The sequence below is a fragment of the Anopheles aquasalis genome, chromosome 3 (assembly GCF_943734665.1).
Source record: "Anopheles aquasalis chromosome 3, idAnoAquaMG_Q_19, whole genome shotgun sequence".
In the NCBI taxonomy this organism is placed as follows: Eukaryota; Metazoa; Arthropoda; class Insecta; order Diptera; family Culicidae; genus Anopheles; species Anopheles aquasalis.
The window spans coordinates 21,419,096-21,439,095 of record NC_064878.1 but is presented as its reverse complement, the minus strand read 5'-3'; the positions used below and the strand labels follow the sequence as shown (position 1 = coordinate 21,439,095).

The following is a 20,000-nucleotide window of genomic DNA, read 5'->3' as shown; positions in this document are numbered from 1 at the left end:
TTGATGAATCTTAACTTTTCCATCACAGATGGCTAGCAATTGCTTAGCAAATTTATCAGCTGAAGGGTCTCGTAGCATTTGAACGCGCATATTTACATTTAATGTAAGTTTTTCTACATGTTGCCACAGTGGAGATGATGTTAGACATGCTTTAATTTCACGAATGATGGACGGCACGGATTTGTGACATCTCCGCACGCGCATTTTCTCTGTCTTGTTGTATTTGGTGCGGAGCTCTTATTTCTCTGCGCCTACGTTGAATTGTTGTTTTCCTAGCTCGACGGTCCAAATTGAACCCCTTTCGCCTAGCTGGCATATTAAGGATCAGATCGAACACACCCCAAAACCAAACTTTTCAATAACTCCGTAGTAGCTTGAGATCAACGAAATACATTTGTACACTGCTGCTTTACTTTTGCTACTGCTTAATTCCCCTTTTTCGTAGCGATTTGCTAAGCGTAGTGTACTTGGATCTCTTTTTAAAAGTAAGTGTAAGTAAGAAAAGTAAGAAAGACAAAACGTGTAAAGTAAGAAGTGTTCGATGAATGTTTAAACCGGCTGTTGCGTCAACTGCTCACCGATGTATGGAGTAGTGTGAGCGTGTTATGGGATGGGATTAAGTAATTGGATTGGGATTAGTAAGAGCACTCATGAGAGACGATCGCTCACGTGGTTCTTTGTGTTGAAGAGAGAATAAAGGTGTATTCGATTAGATAGCAAAGAAATCAGAAATCTCGTCTGTTAATTTGGAATACAGTCCACAACAGAGCTAACACCGGCCTTCTTCGTTCTTCGGGTTCGTTAGCAACGCTTCCGCTGTTCAGCATCCTGACTGCTAATCTCTGCGGTTTAGTCGATTTTAAAAAAATCATAAAAAAATGACTGTTTGAGCTAGGGTTATAAAAATTTGAGAACATTCGTTTTTTTGTATGAAAAATCCATAAAAAATGCCACTGTACAGCTTACAATTAAGTTACGAAAAATAATTTTCTTATTTTTTGAATAACTTAAGTAAAGTGAATGAAATATAGTTTACATCCGATTCTGATACCAACAGAAGATACACTCAAAGTTTGGTGAGCATCGGTTCAGCCGTTTCGGAGGAGTTTGGATACTAACATTGTGAAAAGTGGTTTTTGAATATTTAAAAAAAGATGACTTAAGTAAAGTGAATGTAGGATAGTTTACATCAATTGCCATTGCCAAAAGAATATACACACCAAGTTTGGTTAGAATCGGTTCAGCCGTTTCGAAGCAATTGGGACGCAAAGTTTGTGACACGAGATTTTTATATATATAGAAGAAAGAAGAAGAAGAAGAAGATTATCATCTGCAACTATCATTCATGGATTCCATTCATCTCACACTAACTATCATGAATAGTTAGCATCAACAAACCACCATATGTAGTGGATGGAGGTGCGATGTGAGTCCTCTAGCGATGGTTATTGAATGGGAATTCAAATCTACCTGAATTTGACTTACACATGTTGCTAGATGTACCACATTGGCCTTGTGCAGTCTAGGGGCGCAAATATTCTTGAAGAATATTTTCATCCCAGCTTTTCCCATCCAGCCCCTGGAGTCGCAATGAACAATTCCGCATTTCATACAATTTGAAACTATTTAATTTCCTTACTTTGCCATTTTGTTTGTCATTTTCTGTTAGTGGGAGTCTGCTTCTGGGTTTCATTGAAATAATCTTCCTAATTAACCCGATTACTAATTTGTACAACGAAATTAGTCCCATTAATTTAATATCGTTCCTTTTGAAAGCGTTTTTACTTAAAAATTGTCCTCACATAAAACCCAATGTCACAGAGATTGTATGAAGCTCATTCACTTTAGGAATCATTTTTAAACATTCTTTATGCTGACTCCAGTTCTTTAGTATTTGTTCTATCATATCTAAGACACATGTTTACATATTTCATTTATTTTGTATTGCTTATAATTACATTCTAAAAAGCATATAATTTCCAACATTTGATTATGTAGGCAAATCGAAATTAAGAATGAAGAAAAACAAATGCTATTTGCTTTTCTTCCACATCGAAACAAAATTAATTCCTTTTTGAAAGATATGCTGCAGATTCCAATTATTGTACGGCATAACTTTGAGGGACTTAAAATAAATGAAAACATCTTTTTGTTAGAATAACGAAGCTCCCAATTAAAACTGAAAGCAAAAAGGCGGTAATAGCATTTACCTTTATCAAAACAAAAGCACACACTCCCCAGTCCTTCGCCTCTCTTCTGGCAGAATAATTATCCGATCAGATCAATTTCTCGTATCGTATGAGCTACAATCTTTAGCACCACACATCCCACCAACTCCGTACGTTCAGATCAATTATTACTTTGGCACGCACCGTGCAAAACCGCCCGTAGTGGTTTGCGTTACCTGTAACATTGCACACACGATCATTAACACACAGTTTATTTGGGCGGCAGGCAATAAAACATTGAAGTGTGTTCTATTTTCAGCCCGGATCATGTTCCATTTTCACACATGCTTCCATCATTGCAAACCCAGTCCCAGGCGCGCAGCATTCCCGGCAGCGGCTTCAACAGTAGCACGAGTAATATCGGCAGTATCCACTCGCCCAGCACCAAAAACCCACACTGTACCTGTGCGCATTCAAATGCTCAACCCTTTTCCCGCATGTCAATATTAATTTAACCGACGCTTGTCTAACGCTTGACACGCCCGGTGGCTGCATAAGTAATGAAGTTACTGAAATTGAATCATTCCCAAGCGATCTCTGCCTCTGTTCGCAGCCAACCTATGCGACCGATACGAAGCACCAATGGCCGGACCAGTTTGCAGAGTTTGACCATCACCACCACCAGCATCCAGCATCCTGGGGACATGACGCAAGGGACGATCAATAATCTATGGCCTAATTTAGTTAGAGCACCAGGGCCGGCCCTGGTTGTGTATCCATTGCTCATTTAGCGAGTTGCAGCAGCTGTTGTCAGCTCTTCAGCACACGGTACACGGTGGTCAAACTGTATGCGGGCATGTAGGGAAGCTTTAAAAAAAAGGGGGTCAAAGCGTTCGCTGGGCCAAGTGCAGACAACACACGCTGAAGGATGCTGAATGTTGGATGACTATAGCGGCAGAGCGGTGACATAGCTTTAATTCGGTTCCCTCTAGTCCTTATCGTCGATGAGCTGGTGTCCGTTTAAGTTTTCTGGACAAATCCGGGTGTTTGCGGGTGCCCCAGGACAAACCCATCGAAATGTTTCGCATGTTTCCTCTGGTGCTAGACCTTCTTCAAAGCTTACACACAACAGATGAAGCACTCCTTCACTGACGCTCTTCAATCGACCGCCCGGTACAATGGCTCTCGAAAAATCCATCCAACTTCCCTCTCACTCCAGCGGAGAAGTTCAGACAGCCTCACTCCAGGTCGAAAGTTAAAAACAACATCTTGAGGGCTCACTTGCGTTCGGTAGAGTGTGGTTCCTGGCGCTGGATACCAGAAATCTTCCTCTTTAAGACCATCCAAAGCGAGACCGAGAGTATTAGTCCATGATTCATGCGATGTCCACTAATTCCCTGTGTCACCGTGGTCCTGTAGTGGTCTACAAACAGCGACCACTCATCACCATCATCATCATCCTCATCATCATCATCATCATTGTCCTTCTCATCACCATCATCATCATCTAGTGCAATACGCCGCCAATCCAAGACTCTTCATTATACTTATGCACATCCTTGCCTCCTGTTCACATAAACCAACAAATCCGTTTGCTCCGCTTTCCGCTGTGCACCTCCTATGACCTCGATGATGCTCCCAGGCACGGCAGTCCCATCGGCTTTGGGGGACAAACGCCACGAACGCCTCGAACGCCTCGAACGCTTTTATCTGTTGCCCCATCCACTTGATATCGCCATTCAAAGAGCAAGGATATGCGGCCGTGGTTTCCGACAGCACCAGCCAGTCTGTCTGTGTATGTGTATGTGCGTGTTTACGTGTGTGTTCGTGTGCATGACACTTTTGCCGTGTTGGAACGAGGCAAGAGATGGAGTTGAAGGTTGCTCCATCATCTCACCTATACACCGCCGTCTCACATTTCATCGCCATTACCTGTGCCTCGCCACGCCACGCCACGCATCACAACAGGCCATGAACCACGGCACCGGCACTGACGATGTCGAGGATGTCAATTCATTGACACCAACGCGCGCCTCTCGACGCGCCTGGTCGATGGTGCAACCATCCAAGCAGCAGGTTCTAGCTAGGAACCATGTCATGGACCACGGTGGTGCCCATCATAACCAGCCATGCCTGGATGATATGCCGTCTTCCTGTCCCAGCACATACGATTGTGCATAACGGTGTTGTGTATGTATGTGGTTGTCTGTGGTGCATATTATCATGCACACTTCAGGCACCTTCCCCCCTACACACATACACCGAGGAAAGGGGGGGGGGGGCATGAAAAATGTATTACATCAAAGAGAATTCACTTCAGCGCTAGATGGGGGGCTGATGCCGTGATGACATTTTCATTTCACTCGCTATATTCGTCGTACCTTGCCATCTTCCGTTCGCCATCCATAGGGCACCATTTCATCCTGCCATTTGTGCTGATAGGTGTGCGATCGCGGTGGCCACCGGCGACAGGTCTTCCCGGTTGACCCCTGCCCGGGTTCTATTTCTGTTTGCTGTGAAGCCGCGTTGGGCGCGGACGTTGGGCGTGGAGTCGTGTCCGGGTGGTGCCGTGAGCTTCGAGCAACAGGGCGATTCCAGTATCGCTTACGGCTTACGGCACATGCTACGGTATGGAAGCGACTCCGATTAACTTCTCCGCCCCGCACATTTTACAGCGACAGCCCACGGAACCAGCCAGTGGATTCAGCGTTTTAATCCAAATGACTTACTCCTGCCATTTACCATCTGTTCCGGGTTTTCGATCGCAAGCTGGCTTTATTAATCCGACCACTCCGTTTTACAACCATTTCACCTTCACGAGGACTTTACTGGGTGTTGGAAGTGTGTACATATATATTGGTTTTTCTCACTCCACACCTCCTCACACTTCACATATGTGCGTTCCCTGGTCCTGGCCTTCGAGAACTGAAACACTGCACCGAATCCTTTGCGTTTCACTCACACCAAATTGCTTGCGCCACATTCCAATTCTGGGCTCCATTTTCCGATTCCGGAGCACCCGATGACACTTTTCCGCACATCCGCCCGTAACCGTTTTCACATTCCGCCTCGCTCACAGCTTCCTTGAGGTGGGTAACACGGTCAGCGATTAAACTTTGAATAAAAAAAATGTGTTATCCTCGCTTTGTGCACTCAGCAGCACAATCTAGGGTCACACCTTTGCATCAACTTGGAGCAGTCGTGGACTCGTGTTCTCCGGGAATGTACGGCGCTGGCGGCGCTATAGTGCTAGCGCCGCTTCTATAATCACCTCAGCACTGACCCAGCCACTTCGGCATCGGCGTAGGGTCGGTCCTCGCCGACGAAAATCCGTTTATTTTGCTTCGCTCATTCCGACTCACGGCGTTTTCCAGCACCACTCTCACCGAGCGGTTTTCACGCGAGTTTTTCCACCCTAGCACAAAATGGCACTCTCTATCTCTCGCTGTCCGTCTCTCTAGGCGATTACGTCGAGAGCGAGAAGACTCTTACTGGTGCCATCCAGCCCCGTAGAGCCTGTCCGTAGATGCCCTGTTCCTTTGCGAACTACGCGAACCATACCTCAGCAGCGTATTGCTAAGTTAGAAATGGAAAATAGATTCATCATTACCAGTTGGACAGGCTGCTTCTAAAATCTTCTCCGCGCTCTACCTCTACAGGGCAGCTTAGCGTAGCTTAAATTTAAATAACTGTACTCTCTACAACTGCTAGCCATTTTGTTAGACACTTTTTCTTTTGGCTCTATGCTAGTCGAATGGCCCTGGCAGTATCGTGTCTATTTGTTTTGCAGACAAAAACGACAAATTTACGTGCAAGTTCTACACGCAACCCCGAACCGTATGGCACTGCGGGAGAGCGATAATGTTTTCCCGACGACCGCCACCGCACACATACCTTCCATTGTTAGCCTGGAAAATGCGACTCTCACTTCCGACCTACGAAGCGCTCTCCATGCTCTCTGTCTGTGTCTTTATTATTTCTCGCTCTGAGATGCTCTACCCCGCAAGGTGCTCATTTTCCAAGCAGCACCCATTTTCCCGGCTGAGCGTACACATTACTTCAAACGACCACGCTGGCACGGCCCGGCTAGCAGCAGATATGAACGATCAGCCTGTTGATGTGTGCGAACCCCCAACGCTCCTTCCTCGCTATCGCAGAGGGACGCCTATCCGGTCACACTCGCTGTAGGTACCAATGCTGCTGTTCCTCAGATTTATCTGTTGTTTATTTTTCCCCCCCATCAATTGCTCATCGATACCGGTACCACGGTACGCTAGGCCGGTGGGGCCTGGCCAAGCAAGAGATCGGGTGGGCAGGAATTCCAAAATCTCAAAAACCAAAACCCCTACCTCACGATCGTGACTTTCGCGTTTTCGCTAGGCTATTTTGAATTGAAGTAGCGTTTAGTGGAATGTAAATACACACACATGGGGTGATTTAGCAAAGGTTTCTTTCTACGTGCGATATTGCTTTCACACTAAACAGCGATCCTAAGCCGAAAGTATCCAAAGTGTGAGGAAGGTCGCGCGTCGTCACGGAAGAGACGGTATGGGATCGTTTGTAGTACTAGCAGTAGTAGTATAGTTCTAGATTTCACCAAAAAATACGACTCACTGTAGCGCTCCTAGTGGTCGCTTTGCTACTCTGTTGGTGTCTTGTTTAAAGGTCTAAATCTTTCCTTTTCGTGATAAATACACCCAGCGAAATTAAAATAGCACCACCCAGTTTTTTACTTATAAAAAGACGAATAATTAAGTTTCAATCAAATGCTTTCTGCTACATGTGCTAAAAACTGTTACGGATTAAACTAGCATGAGTTTGTTTTGTTTGGTTAAGCCGTTTTTTGGAAAATCCAAGAAAACCAAAAAAAGGGTGCGAAATAAAAATAGCACCACTTATGGTTTTCAACAAAATCCATTTGTATTTCTCAAAATTCATCATGCTTTTGGCATTTGTTCATGAACTAACTGATTTCAATTAAACAGCTGATTGCAATTAAATGCGATTTCAGCAATTAAACCAATGTTTCGAGACAAAAAAATCAGAGTTTCAAGCATTAGATGACTGATTTGCTCTTAGCGCTCCAGAACTCGACATTTCAGCCTGTTTAAACATTCAAATTGCTTTCTGTTTTCATAAACACGACGTGTAAGCATATACCAAAGGTTTTCTATGTGATTCAGATCCGGAAAACGGGTTGACCATTCGATAACTTCTGTATTTTTATCAGAAAACCACGTTTTGTGCGTTGTGAATGAGGAGTTGCAGCATTATCTTGTTGAAAAACAAAGTCTTGACCCATCAATGATGATTCATAAGTATCTCTAACATGTGTACATAATCCTCAAACTGCATTTTTATTGTTCTTTAACCCAACGGATGCCTACTTGAGGCGGAAAAAGTTTTCCTATATTTTCAATGTGTGAGCGCCCATGTTCCAGCCCATCTCTAAATCTAGTCATTGCGCAAATCGAGCTAGTAGTATTGTAAGTCATCTAAACCATCAAGGTTGACCTTTTAAAATCATAAATGATCGAGTTATTCGATTCTTCGGACAGGAAATGTGATTTTTCGCGGAGCTCAGATAATACACTTTATGTAGCTTAGTTAGTTTGTGTCCTCCAAGTCTTTTGAGTAACTCCAAGTGCTCACTACCTGCCAGCATTTGTTGTACGTGACGTGTAGTCACTGTCAGATCTAATTTTGCTCGGATTTATGATGTTGATCTTTTTCCATTCATCAAAATCTGTAGCATTGTCCTGTCATGCTTTGCGGAAACCCCACTTTTCTCCCCACAATTCCCGATAGGATCAAGTTTATCGCTATTTTTCAACATTTTTTCATCAGCTGTGTATGCTTAATGAAGTATTTGAGCCATTTTTCTGTTAGATAAGCTCGCTGATTATAATAGGTTATAATTTTTACCTTTTCCCTTTTACCCTTTAAAGTTAGGTGGTCTGATGGAATCATAGGAACTAAATCAAAAGGAAAAAAAATGATTTCACTGCTAATTGCACGTACTTAGAGTCCACTTTCATAGTCCTGAAAACCAAAACATAGTTCTTTAAAATGAGTGAAAAAAGTAAAATTAACCTGAGGTGGTGCTATTTTTATTTCGCACTTTTTTTTATTAAAAATTGAGTTTTAATGTTCATACTTTAAAAAAAATATCCCATATAGCAGTTCAAAACATCGATAGTGAGCTCACGAATAAAATTAACATAGAGACTGGCATTGTTTCTAAGATTTTTGGAAAAATACTGCCGAAAAACATGGTGGTGCTATTTTAATTTCGCGCAGTGTAAAATTTGCCAAAATCGAACCACACCTTCAAAAGTTATCACCGATGGAACACGAAGGGTGAAAAAAAGTCTGCACCCCCACTATGAAAACTCAATTTGACTGAAGAAAAAAGCCACGTAAAACTGCATTGTGGAAAAACCAGGAGACACATTTTACTTTAGCAATCATAGAGGCAATACGATAGTTAGGTTTTAGTTCATTTACGCAGAGAAAATTGCCCGTAAACTGCTCATTTGGCAAACGATCTGCAGTTGTGGTTTGAAAACGAAAGTTTTCATGACGGGAGGATCCATGAACGGCCGTTTGTACAAAGAAATGTCTGGAAAAGATAATTCTACCTTTTATTAAATCTCCCAAAGGTCCCTTTAAGTTCTGGACAGACTTCGCAAGCTGCCATTAGAGCACAGTGATCATAAATTGGTACCGAAACGACAGCATTGATTTCATACTAAACATCTTCCATCCACCAAATTGCCCACAATAACGTGCAATACCATTATACTATTACAATGAAATAGTGTAAAATGATTAAAAATCCTGCTGTAATGTACAAATGGTGGGAAAAAATTGCCAATGAAATCTCTTCCACTACTGTGCAGTACATTATGTGTAGAATAAAACACAAAAGTGCCTAAATTAATACGCAACGTGGCCCAATAATTTAATCGCTATTTTTACTGGATAGCTAGATAAAATACCTGCAAAATGACACCTTTCCCATGTGTTTAGCATATTTCTGGCCTGAGATGTGTCCTATTTTATGCGGCCAAATATTCAGTATTCCATAATGTTTTACTACTACCACTTTTCAATTGTTACAATCAGCTGTTTAGTGAGTGTTATAAAGTGAGGGCCTTCCTTGTGCGATGCAACCTTGCCTGCTGCAACCTTTGGCAGTGCATCTAGGTCAATGTAATGTTTAGATTGATAAGAAATCAACCGGCTTTAATTTCTTCTTTTTATTCCCAGTCATACCCTTTCACGGTCAAATCCACCGCCTGCCGTAAGTTAAAAGGAATATGCAGTTTCGTTGAGTAATATTGCAATCTCCATCGCACCGGAAATGCGATCCAATGACGATGGCTTTGCCGCACGTTTCTACCATACGAAAACTAATGTACTGTGTATATTGATTGTTTAATCGTGTAGCAAAGCAGCTGGAAGCTGACTTTCGCTGTGACTATATAGTTGGTGTAGGTTATAGTCACACGTCTGTCCCGTGTGCTACGTTGCAATCTCTCCCGTGGCCAATATATAAACCGTCTGAGCAATGTGCGCCGCTTTCAGTATTCCGTCACATTCTCAAGCAGACTCATCATCACCAGCAGCTTCTCGCGATGCAAGTACGTAGTTCTATCGGACAGCACGACCGTTCTCCGTGACACTTTACACGCGGTGCGTCGTCAATAGCAAACGGCGTTTCCTGGTGGTGGGGTCGCAACAGCCGTCCTTATCAGAAGTGTGCACAATAAATTTGAAGTCGGGCGGCCACGATCGCTAGTCCCCGCTGTTATGGATCGGTCTTATCTCGATTACACAATCCGCGAGCAAACGGTCATCTCTTAGCAGTGGGAAGTTCAAGTGACAATGAATTTTGTGACCAACGAATGGTGATCGAGGCCAATGTATTTCATTTTCGTCATGATTTCATCTAGACCACGGACCGCCTGGTAGGAATTTCAGGGTCAACACTAAGTTCCAGTGGAAGATTAGTGGAAGAAACGGTACCGGTTCGATGATGGAGGCAATAATTATGTTGGAATTAATATTATTTGCCAATGTTTGTTCAATCTTATCCATCCTGCAATGGTTTATATTATCTTTTGCATACTTTTTTGTCCTCATTTTGTAAGTCCTCATACAAAGGTAGAAAATCGATACTCGATAGCTAAATGTTATCAGTGACCCTCGGTACAAACCACTCGGTTCAGCGGTCCTGATCGTGCTCTATCGAAACACAGTAGCTAATTTGATTCCTTTTGCAGATATCCTTTTTATTAACAAGAGCACAACGACGGTCGTATAAAAGTAAAACCACAAAAGAAAGAGCATTACACCCTTCTCTTTCTGTCGCTGACTCGTGTGTATCTTTACGGTTGTCGGGTTGCTGGGGATAACAGCCGATTATGTTTACTTCGTTGTTGTTTGTTTTCTACCAAAAAAAAAAACATTAAACTACTCCCGTTGTTCTTATGTTTTAATGTTTTATGTCTTATCGATGTTCTTAGTGCTTTCCACTGCTTAGCCTGTTTGTAACTGTTCAATTCAATGCGGCACTTTGTTGATGTGATTCCGCTCCGGGTAATTCGTGTTGATCTAGCCACCCGTAGACGCTCGGGGCTCAGTAGTCTAGGCGATAATCGTACGATCGTGTGCCCAACGCCCCTCCACATTGATACTATGTAGGAGTTGCTATTCCCTTCCTGATGAGATTCCTAATTAATAATACTTTTTCACGTTTTCCATTTCATCCAGGCACCCAGCGAAATGTCCGGCGGTCAGCGAGCCAAAGGTCTAGGACTCATCCGTGCGGTCAACAACGAAAACCGTTCGGTACCGTTTTGTAACTGTGAATATCCGGTTGCGACGCGATGGAGGAACTCGCCCAAGAAAATCATCATTTGCCGGTGTGGCGAGGATACGTCCACCCGGCTAGACTGGTCGTGGGACGAAGAGTCAGCGGCTGATACGCTGATCAAGGGTACGGAGATTGTGTTCCACCCCGTGTACAGTCAAGGGACGTCGGTGGTACGCGGAAAGGAGCCCTTGAAACGCGGTCGTCATCACTACTGGGAGTTAAAGATGCTGACACCACTCTCGGGCACGGACATAGTATGTATAGCGTGGTTATTGAAAAACTATTTATTGCGGAGATGTCATCGGAGTGATCTCTCCTCACTTGCATAACGCATGATCAAATCAGATCGATGTTGAAGTAACATTTATTTCCAAAACAGCTTTAAATACAGAATTGTTCTCTCACTGAGCCGCACCCTTGATCCAGCTGCGAAAAGAAGGTTCCGGCAGGACATTCGCGCGTTATCATATTGCCACCAATACACTCGTAGTAACGTGAGCACGGAAAAGGAAATTCGGATAGCGGTGGCCGAAGCCGAATACCGTTGAGTAGCCCGGCACAAATGTTGATAGCCTCACTGGCATCACACGCTGCTTGGCATCGCTGGGCTCGCTGACTGAAAAATTGCCCGCTCGGGCAACGCCATTCGTGTTCCGTTCCGTGGTGGCAGGAAATGTACTCGTTACAGATCTCTGGCAGCGGGAAGCGAAGCTTCATACCTCCCGGTATTCCGTCGCAGAAGAAAGCGTTCGCCACCGCGGCTAAACCGCAGACAATGGCTACACTACAAATAAGTCCTTACGAAGTACAACAATCATACAATTGCGTATCAGTATGGCGCAACAGAGACACGTTTGGTTGAAGACCTACCTTTCATGGTTGCGCACTAACAGAATACTATTGAAATACTGATCGGAGCACGTTTTTACCGCATTGCCATTAGCCTGTTTTTGGCGTTGTCGCAGTAGCTTATCATCTACTCCATTATCTTCGTTTCAGTTGGGATCGATTTAAAGTCTTAATCACAGACGGTTCAACGGAAGGAATTTAGAAGGAGCCGTCGGAAAAAAGGGAACTCGATAAGGATAATTTATTGCTCAGCATTCAAACAGATTGTGTTTGTGAGAGTAAACTATTGCCCCCCCCCCCCCCCTCCCCTTTCGGGCGTGATTGATTGATAGGCGAAAAAACTAAATGAAGCTCGAAATATTAAATCACACGTGTTCTACCGTGTCGATGTCTTTTCAACAGACGTTTTTTTATGTCGCATTTTAGGTTGAACTTGTATCATGAATTATCTGAAAACTACGATGAATCTTTTGCTGTCTTTTACTTCAAGTAACTAATTTGTGGCAGCTAGGGACTAAATGATCCTAACTCAAATTCCCTAATGAGAAGCTTGTGCGTATATTTCTACAATTAGTCATCAATGAAAAAAGTGTTCCATTACTGATACATGTATCTTCACGTAGATGTTGTATCTTCACGTTGAAGAATCGTTTATTTGAAAAAGAGAACATCCCTTATTTAACACTCATCCGGAAATGAAGCGCAGGCTTGCCGAAGTTGAGAAAATAGTAATCCTCCCGGGCAGGTATTGGGGAACATTTGACCTCCAAAGCAGGTGTAATACTTGTTGCAATCCGCTGGCTCAGTCGGTGGCACGCGGATGAACATATCCGGCAATCCGATACACCAATTATCTGTGAAGAAAAGGGAAGAATTCCATTTGTTTGGTTATCAGTGTCATGCAGTTTTGTTGCAGATTACAGATCCTCTCAGCACGTACTTGCGTCTGCCGTGTTGCAGCTAGTTTCGCATTGTTGGTTGCGTTGGTTGAAAAATTCTCCTGGTGGACAGTACCACTCGTGGTCTGTTTCGTGCTGGCAGGCGTAGAAGCGATTACACTGTGCCGGATCATCGTACCGCAGCAACGATCCACCGGGCAATCCATCACAGCGCCCTGCATTTGTACCGTGCAGTTGCTGCATCACCCCGAAGACCACCAGCGCGGCGTAAAAGATCGTCTTCATTGTACTGGATACCACGTGTTTCAGATTAAGAGCCCTGTGGCGCGCAACTTGTGACCGTTTCAGCTCAAACGCTCAAACTGTTATGATGTAGCACACGCGGCAATAGTTGATCGGCAGGAACCATTCTCCCTATTATCGCAATCAGTATCCTTCGCTACCGTAGCGACCACACAACACGTCAATGCTCCCGGCTAGACGGGCGTCATCCGGTTTGTGTGGTGCCTTATCGGTTGGATCGGCTGATTCCTGCTACCAAAATAAGCGATTTATTGCTTAAATCCGAGATTTTGTCGTTCGGAACAAATCACATGTTTGTCGGCGGAGTTGCGCAAATTGTTTGTTTCTTTATCGTCTCGTAGTAAATGACGTTATGGATCGAATTGACTGCCTCTTACACCGTAGACCATCTATGACCGACAGCAGCAGCAGCAGCAGCAAGGCAGGTGTGAGCACACAAGGAAATAACTGATAATTTTCTTTTCCCCGCGCTCATTCTAGATGCTTGGTATCGGCACCGATAAGGTGGATCTACGTCGCCATCTATTCACGTTCGCCAGTGTCCTCGGGCTGGACGATCAATCGTGGGGATATTCGTATCGTGGACTAGCGCAGCACAATGGGCAGCTTAAGTACTACGGCAAAAAGTACAGCCAAGGACGCATCATCGGCATCTACGTCGATATGTTTCGCGGCACGCTCGAGTTCTTCCTGAATCGGCGCTCGCTGGGCCGAGCGTACGATGGAATACCGCGGGAGGACGGCGTCTCGATCTACCCGATGGCGTGCTCCACATCATCCAAATCGTCCATTAAACTCATCAATGCCGCGTCATTCGAGGACAGCCTACGGTTTAGCTGCATGAAGGTGATATGCAAGTATCCGAGGCTGCTGGATCAGGTTAAAGCCATACCCGGACTGAAGCCAATGGTGCAAGAGCTGTGGTTCTTGCAGTTCAAGGAACCGAAGCAATCGGATGAGTTCGAACGCAACAACTTACACCTGGCCGACGAAGCCGTACTTTGTGGAAAGAAACTTAAGCTCGCCAGCACGGAGCGTCCCCAGGGGGATGGTGCATCGTCGAGCGAACCGGAAATTACCACCGAAGCACAGCTGTACGATAATATGCTTAAGGTAGGTGACCTGGCCGGCCATGGTCAGCCATCACCGGCCGGTTGCCATTCCGTCACCAGCGATTCCAACAGTGAGGACGACGAACTGTCTGTGATGATATCGAAGGAGTTTTTCTGTAATCATTAAGCTAGTCCGGCTAGCCGGGAGTATCTGCACTGTGTCAGTGTTCCAAGAACTAACGCGTGGAAAAATTCACATCCTGCCCGTTACCAGCATTCGCATTCGGATACCAAAGGTAATGTTGGTATGCGACGTTTCTTTTCGGTTCGTAAGCGTGGTCACTGTCCCTGGGGAGACCTTCCCGGAAAGGCTTTTTTTCTTACACCATATTTTAAACCAATTGTGCATTGAAACACATTTAATCATTAATTAAAGTCCTTTATTGAGGAAAGGTGAATCGTGCAATGAATTTAAGAAGCGTATCATCAAACATATCATGTACTCAGCTACCAAATAGACCAATAAACACTCAGATTAATATTTTGTTCGCCTCTACTACATTTGTTATTTTGTATTTTGTTCGCCTCTACTACACGGCTCATGGAATGGATCGAGACATTTGCCGAAACTTTAGTATAAATACCATCGTACATAATTTACATGCTTTTCTGTTCATAGAGTGCCAGTTGCGAAGAATTTATAGAGAACCAGACGCAATCGATTGCCGTTCGAAGAACGGAACATTTTCAAAGTAAAAGCAACCTTTGACAAAGCCAACTACGCTGTTCGCAGGTCTGCCAGTCTGCCGAACAGCCTGTGACAGCTTACATAACTGCTCTAGATCAGTTTCCCAGTTCTGTGCGGATCAGCAGCGACGAGCAGCGAAGTTTTCGCGATAGTTTTCCGAGAGATTCACTCCAGCCAAACCTGCCAGCAGCCGAAACAAAGCCGGGCAATCGGAATGGCCTCGTTGGTGAATAGTGTACGCGGTTTGGCCTGCCGAAATGCGCCGCTGCTGCGCTGCCTAGCGCTCCGTTCGGTCTCGTCGTCGGCAACGACCACGGCGGTCCGGGTGGATGCAAAGTGTAATCAGAAGGCCTCGAACTCCTTTGCGGCGCTCCTGTCCCCGTTTGAGGTTAGAACACCCTCCCACCCCCGTCCTGTCCTTCGCTAACTTGTTGTTGCGCTGTCGATGCTCGCGGCGGTGCTCTGGCACTCTTTATGTAACACCATTTTCCGTGTGCTCCTCTTTTGCCGTATAGCAGAAAGTATGGAACCCGGCGCGTTCCTTCGCAACCAAGCCGGCGGTGGAGGAGGTTAAGCAGCGCGTACTGAAAGTCGTCGCCGGCTACGATAAAGTTTCCGCGGATAAGGTGCGCATTCGAGAAGTGTTCTGATGAGAGTTTTGTTTTTCTTTCTATCTTCCCTCTCGCTCCCTCTTCCCGTCTCTTCCCTGTCGGCGGTGCGGGGTTTTTGGTAATGCGGCACGCAACATGAATAAAAAAAAAACAATCGCCAGCAAACCGGCCGATGGCAACTGGCGATAGTCCGACAGTACAGTGCCAAGGAACCGCTAACGCTTCAGCTGATCAAAGAGCGGGTCCTGCTGGTGCTCAAGCTGTACGACAAGGTCAATCCGGAGAAGGTACGTCCTGTTTGCGCGTCGCTGTTAGAGGCACACGCAGTGGCCGCACACATTTTCCCAACAGCGACTCTGTTTCTCTGCTGCCTGCCGCATAACGCCAAGCCCTGTCCGCGCACAGATCGCCCCTGAAACTAATCACCTTTTTGTCTGTTGTCACCTTTTAGCTGACGCTGGAATCGCACTTTATCAACGATTTAGGCCTGGATTCGCTGGACCATGTGGAAGTGATAATGGCCATGGAGGATGAGTTCGGTAAGTGACGGAAGAGAAGGGTCCGCAACGAGGCCAGTGGTCCATGCTAACCACCGTTCCCGTTCCCTTTCTGGCAGGCTTTGAAATTCCCGATGGTGATGCGGAAAAGTTGTTCAGACCTGCCGACATTGTTCAGTACATCGCTGACAAAGAGGACATTTACGAGTAGAGAGAGAGACAGAATGCATGTGTGTATGTAGGGTGTGTGTACCGGGCGCACGCCGAAAGGTGCCCGATTTGTAAAGTCTCTGCCCACCCGGGACGCTTGACCGCGGACGTTGTAGATCTTAGTTTTTGTTTAATTGGATGGATGGAATGAATGTTGCAGGATCAGATACCGGCCCAGTGGACAAATGCACCTGAGGCGCTGAGTGGGATTGTGAAACAATCGTACGGCGCGATCCCGGTGTCCGTCGCCGTTTGCCATTCTGCGCAAAAGAGCAGCAAATACTTCAAGCAAAACAACAACACAAAACACAAGGCGCACCCTCGCCAGCAGGGTGTGTGCCGGTGGCGGCACAGCAACTCCGTGCCGTGGAAAAGGTAGCCGAAATGGACCGTATGAACCGTAATGTAACTAAAATAAAAACGTATCTGCTGATTCGCCGCTCCTGTTAAATCCAAACGCGAACATAAGTGGTCATAACATAAAGTTGAAAGAAAAATGCCTTAAATGCCTTTATTTCGTTGATCTTTACCAAAAACAAACCGTGCCGTCGATCGCTTGAGTTGAAATTGACGCCACGCGACTCTGCGACCACTGCTCACCACCAAATTCACCAAAAAAGCAGGGAACTTGTAATTCACCACAAAAAAGAAAGAAAGGCAGAAAAGGAAGCCAAAGCGATGCGGGCAAGCGTTCCGTGGACGAGTGCGCTTTGGAGCGAAATTATCGTGGCAATTGCATCGTGATTGCAGAGAAAATTGTGAAAACAACATCCGCCGATTGTGGGCCATCTTGAGGGGCCGTTTTTGTGTACGCTAGCCGCCGCGGCCCCGCCGTAACGGTGAGCGTTTGTTTGTGGTTTGCCCGTGCCGTCTTTTCCTCTTGCTGGCAGCCATTTTCTCTCGCATACAAAGCCGTGTCGTTGAAAGGTGTGACGTTGAAAAAGTTGCCTACTGTGTTTCCGTTCTTCATCGTGCGTCCATCGAACGGTCGATAATCGTCGGAGAAACGATCGAGTGAGCCAACAGCGGGTCCGTATCGCGTCGAAATGGCAAGCCCGACGCCACAGAACAGCCCGATGCCGCCACCGCAGGCCCCGAGCCCGATGGGACCACCCTCCCAGAGCCCGGCACCGTCGCCTTCACCGCACAGTCCATACCAACCGGGACCTCCACCGCCACCACCCCATGCAGGGCCGGGTCAAGTACCGACCGGACACATGCCCGGAGCACCAGGGCATCATGTTCCCCCGCAACCCGGGCCCCCTCCCGGACCGCATATGCCAATGCAAGGGCCGCCGGCACCTCACGGAGGGCAACCGCCCAACCCACACGGACCACCGCCACCACCGCATCCTTCGCACATGAATGGACCACCGCCCGGTCCCGGACCACAGGGAGCCCCTGTCCATGGGCCGAATGGCCCGCCACATCATATGCCGCCGGCCGGTGCACCGCAACATATGCCACAGCATCCACCACACCCGGGAATGGGCCAGCACGGTGGTCCGCCACATCCAGGGATGCCCGGTCACCCCGGGCAAGGGCCTCCTCTACCACCAGGCATGGTTCCGGGAGGATATCCGGGACATGCGATGCCACCAAACGCCGTAAGTATTTCTTTCGTCAGCACCATACTGCCTAAGGAATTTTGTAAACTATTCATCAAATTTTATTAATCGGCGGTCGTTGGAATACCATAAGAACCATCGACTGGATTGCTTGGATTGCTTTAGAATATGTTCGGCCAAACGTTTACGTTTGCTCAGCGGTTACTTTGATGCCTGCAGATCTCTATCCACCTCCTGTATGATCTGCAACACTCGTTGACCGAGCGCCTCGCTGCAGGCGGCGATGATATCCGGCTTCATGATATCGTACTTGCCTCCCGTAATGCTTTGCACCGTGCCACCAGCCTCCATTATCAGCAGTGCACCGGCGGCAATATCCCACGGTTTGAGAAATTGGATGCTGTACGCATCGATCTGACCACTGGCGATGTACGCGAGCGACAATGCTGCCGACCCGAATGCCCGCAGTCCAAGGCACTCGATGATGAACCTCTTACCGCGTTCGAACAGGGCCTCCCGTATCGGCTCATAGCTTCCGATCGAAAATTCGTGTCCGATAAGAGCATCCTTTAGCTGCAATATCAAAATGCCCCATTAGAGTGCTCCTTTTTTCCCGTTGATCCGTCGTCGACCGGTTACCTGTTCCGAGTTGCGTGTTTGAATACGCACGCCATTCCGGAACGCTCCCTGTCCCTTGATGGCCGTGTAGAGCTCATTACCGGCCGGATTAGAGATGATTCCAATCTTCAGCTCACCGTCCACGACGAGCGCAACAGAGATGCACGTAAATTGTATGCCGCGCACAAAGTTGACGGTTCCGTCGATAGGATCGATGATCCAGGTTGGTGCTCCTGCAGCTCCCACCGTAACCTGTTCACCGGTGGCCGATGCCAGCTCTTCGGCACAAAACTTGTGATGTGGAAAGTGCGCTCGAATACCGGTAATCAGCACATCTTCCACCCGCTGGTCGTACTCTGTCACGAGGTCCCAGTGTTTACCCTTCACTTCGACCCGTTTCGAAGCGGACCGGTAACCTTCGAGCACTATATCGTTGCACTGCTTCACCAGCCCTAGCACTACCTCGAACGCTCTCTTAATTTCACCTTCGTCACACATCGTTATGCTGGTGATACGATGAATCGCGGATATTTCTGATTCCTCTCGTCGTTCGTTCGGTTCTAGACAGCGCGAAAAAGTCTCTAATCACAATTTTGTGCCTTTGCCCCCGGTAGAGACCGCAGTTTCATGGTTCCTCCTGTAACGGCAGTGCGTTGGTATGGGTGCGATAACGTGAGTAAATATTGTGCCTTGTAATGATGATTGCGCGATTCTGTGCCAGCGCTCTCTAGCTCCATGCGTGCCAGAATTATATCTAGTGTTCTTTACCTCAGCGTACAGCATCCGCAAGACAAACAACACAGCCCGGGGGGATGTTTTACTGAATCGAGGTTGCTAAGATGAATCCACCCTTTTTGACGTTCCCACACCCACCGCCTACTACTGCTCGGTGACAACTGGTGGCTGGAAACGTCATTCGCATCGTTTGACGGAAATATTGTTTTTAATTGACCTCTGATCTGCCAAAAATAGACCGTTTAATCAACCACCACAAAGAGATTTTTTTTTTATTTTACTAAAAATGAAACTAAAGCTATTCATTCATGTGATATATACTAACGTTAATGGTCTTTTTTTCGCCACACAGGGACCACCACCACCGGTACCGATGCAACCAGGGCCGGGTGGGCCCGTAGGTGGGCCAGCTATGCCACCAGGCGCTCCAAACATGATGCCCGGATCGGCTCCACCTCCACCACCACCCGGGCAGGAGAATCTGAATGCACTGCAACGGGCGATCGATTCGATGGAAGAGAAAGGGCTACAGGAAGATCCACGCTATTCGCAGCTGCTGGCACTGCGGGCCAATTCCAAGCAACAAGGTCTCAACGCATCGCAAGTCCACCAGCTGAGGGGACAAATCATGGCCTATCGTTTGCTGGTACGCCACCAACCGATCAGCAAACAGCTGGCGTCGCAAATTCTCGCCCAACGTCCCGACGGTACTCCGCCGCAGTGTCCAACCCCTCCGGCTAGCCCGTACCCTGGTGCACCCGGTGGACCATCACCACAGCCTGGAATGCCACCGCAGGGACCACCACAGCAGCAGCAGCAGCAACAGCAACCACCAACAACAACGCAGCCGGGTGGACCACA

At 46.6% G+C, this 20,000-nt stretch overlaps 6 protein-coding genes across 11 annotated transcripts in view; 3 read left to right on the top strand and 3 right to left on the bottom strand.

Moving 5' to 3' along the window:
* LOC126576989 (alpha-protein kinase 1) overlaps positions 1–5,643 on the bottom strand; it is a 9,681-nt gene extending 4,038 nt beyond the window's left edge. Inside the window, exons 1-2 of one of the 2 annotated variants that reach the window (XM_050238332.1) lie at positions 5,347–5,643; positions 4,550–5,282 (exon numbers count right to left, since the gene is read on the bottom strand). The gene's annotated coding sequence lies outside the window, so the exon portion shown is untranslated. Of the gene's footprint in view, positions 1–4,549; positions 5,283–5,346 lie in introns of those variants that run through there. The other variant, XM_050238333.1, reaches the window with a different exon arrangement.
* A 4,127-nt stretch (positions 5,644–9,770) lies between these two features.
* Positions 9,771–14,708, top strand: LOC126576990 (SPRY domain-containing SOCS box protein 3). 3 transcript variants are annotated; one of them, XM_050238334.1, is made up of 3 exons: positions 9,771–9,814; positions 10,947–11,303; positions 13,581–14,708. In XM_050238334.1, the coding sequence occupies exons 1-3, from the start codon at positions 9,809–9,811 to the stop codon at positions 14,337–14,339; spliced, it is 1,122 nt and encodes a 373-aa protein (XP_050094291.1). In that variant the 5' UTR covers positions 9,771–9,808; the 3' UTR covers positions 14,340–14,708. The 3 variants fall into 3 exon arrangements, with proteins under 3 accessions (XP_050094291.1, XP_050094294.1, XP_050094293.1); XM_050238337.1 differs by having other exon boundaries at positions 9,800–9,866; XM_050238336.1 differs by lacking the exon at positions 9,771–9,814 and adding an exon at positions 10,123–10,141.
* On the bottom strand, positions 12,457–13,526 carry LOC126576999 (peritrophin-1-like). Its single transcript, XM_050238348.1, has 2 exons — positions 12,839–13,526; positions 12,457–12,752 (listed from the first exon to the last, which is right to left on the bottom strand). The coding sequence occupies exons 1-2, from the start codon at positions 13,080–13,082 to the stop codon at positions 12,577–12,579; spliced, it is 420 nt and encodes a 139-aa protein (XP_050094305.1). The 5' UTR covers positions 13,083–13,526; the 3' UTR covers positions 12,457–12,576.
* A 285-nt stretch (positions 14,709–14,993) lies between the features above and the next one.
* On the top strand, positions 14,994–16,669 carry LOC126576997 (acyl carrier protein, mitochondrial). 3 transcript variants are annotated; one of them, XM_050238343.1, is made up of 4 exons: positions 14,994–15,288; positions 15,673–15,798; positions 15,963–16,050; positions 16,128–16,669. In XM_050238343.1, the coding sequence occupies exons 1-4, from the start codon at positions 15,115–15,117 to the stop codon at positions 16,217–16,219; spliced, it is 480 nt and encodes a 159-aa protein (XP_050094300.1). In that variant the 5' UTR covers positions 14,994–15,114; the 3' UTR covers positions 16,220–16,669. The 3 variants fall into 3 exon arrangements, with proteins under 3 accessions (XP_050094300.1, XP_050094302.1, XP_050094301.1); XM_050238345.1 differs by lacking the exon at positions 15,673–15,798 and adding an exon at positions 15,419–15,526; XM_050238344.1 differs by lacking the exon at positions 15,673–15,798 and adding an exon at positions 15,416–15,526.
* Positions 16,670–16,890: 221 nt separating this feature from the next.
* LOC126579104 (ATP-dependent helicase brm) overlaps positions 16,891–20,000 on the top strand; it is a 7,800-nt gene continuing 4,690 nt past the window's right edge. The window contains exons 1-2 of the mRNA XM_050242404.1: positions 16,891–17,825; positions 19,492–20,000. The exon at positions 19,492–20,000 is cut by the window's right edge and continues 3,863 nt beyond it. Of these exons, the coding sequence (XP_050098361.1) occupies positions 17,265–17,825; positions 19,492–20,000 (1,070 nt within the window). The 5' untranslated portion in view covers positions 16,891–17,264. The remainder of the gene's footprint in view (positions 17,826–19,491) is intronic.
* Positions 17,865–19,327, bottom strand: LOC126579105 (uncharacterized). Its single transcript, XM_050242405.1, has 3 exons — positions 19,173–19,327; positions 18,426–19,041; positions 17,865–18,359 (listed from the first exon to the last, which is right to left on the bottom strand). Exons 2-3 carry the CDS (start codon positions 18,900–18,902, stop codon positions 17,988–17,990), a joined length of 849 nt encoding a protein of 282 aa, XP_050098362.1. The 5' UTR covers positions 18,903–19,041; positions 19,173–19,327; the 3' UTR covers positions 17,865–17,987.

Coding starts and splice junctions, on each gene's coding strand:
- LOC126576999 (XM_050238348.1), bottom strand. CDS start 13,082: ATGAAGACGATCTTTTACGCCGCGCTGGTGGTCTTCGGGGTGATGCAG. Junction 12,753..12,838: donor CTGCAACACGGCAGACGCAA/GTACGTGCTGAG, acceptor TTTTCTTCACAG/ATAATTGGTGTATCGGATTG.
- LOC126576997 (XM_050238343.1), top strand. CDS start 15,115: ATGGCCTCGTTGGTGAATAGTGTACGCGGTTTGGCCTGCCGAAATGCG. Junction 15,289..15,672: donor CGCTCCTGTCCCCGTTTGAG/GTTAGAACACCC, acceptor AACAATCGCCAG/CAAACCGGCCGATGGCAACT. Junction 15,799..15,962: donor ACAAGGTCAATCCGGAGAAG/GTACGTCCTGTT, acceptor GTCACCTTTTAG/CTGACGCTGGAATCGCACTT.
- LOC126576990 (XM_050238334.1), top strand. Junction 11,304..13,580: donor CACTCTCGGGCACGGACATA/GTATGTATAGCG, acceptor CGCTCATTCTAG/ATGCTTGGTATCGGCACCGA.
- LOC126579105 (XM_050242405.1), bottom strand. CDS start 18,902: ATGTGTGACGAAGGTGAAATTAAGAGAGCGTTCGAGGTAGTGCTAGGG. Junction 18,360..18,425: donor AAACACGCAACTCGGAACAG/GTAACCGGTCGA, acceptor TTGATATTGCAG/CTAAAGGATGCTCTTATCGG.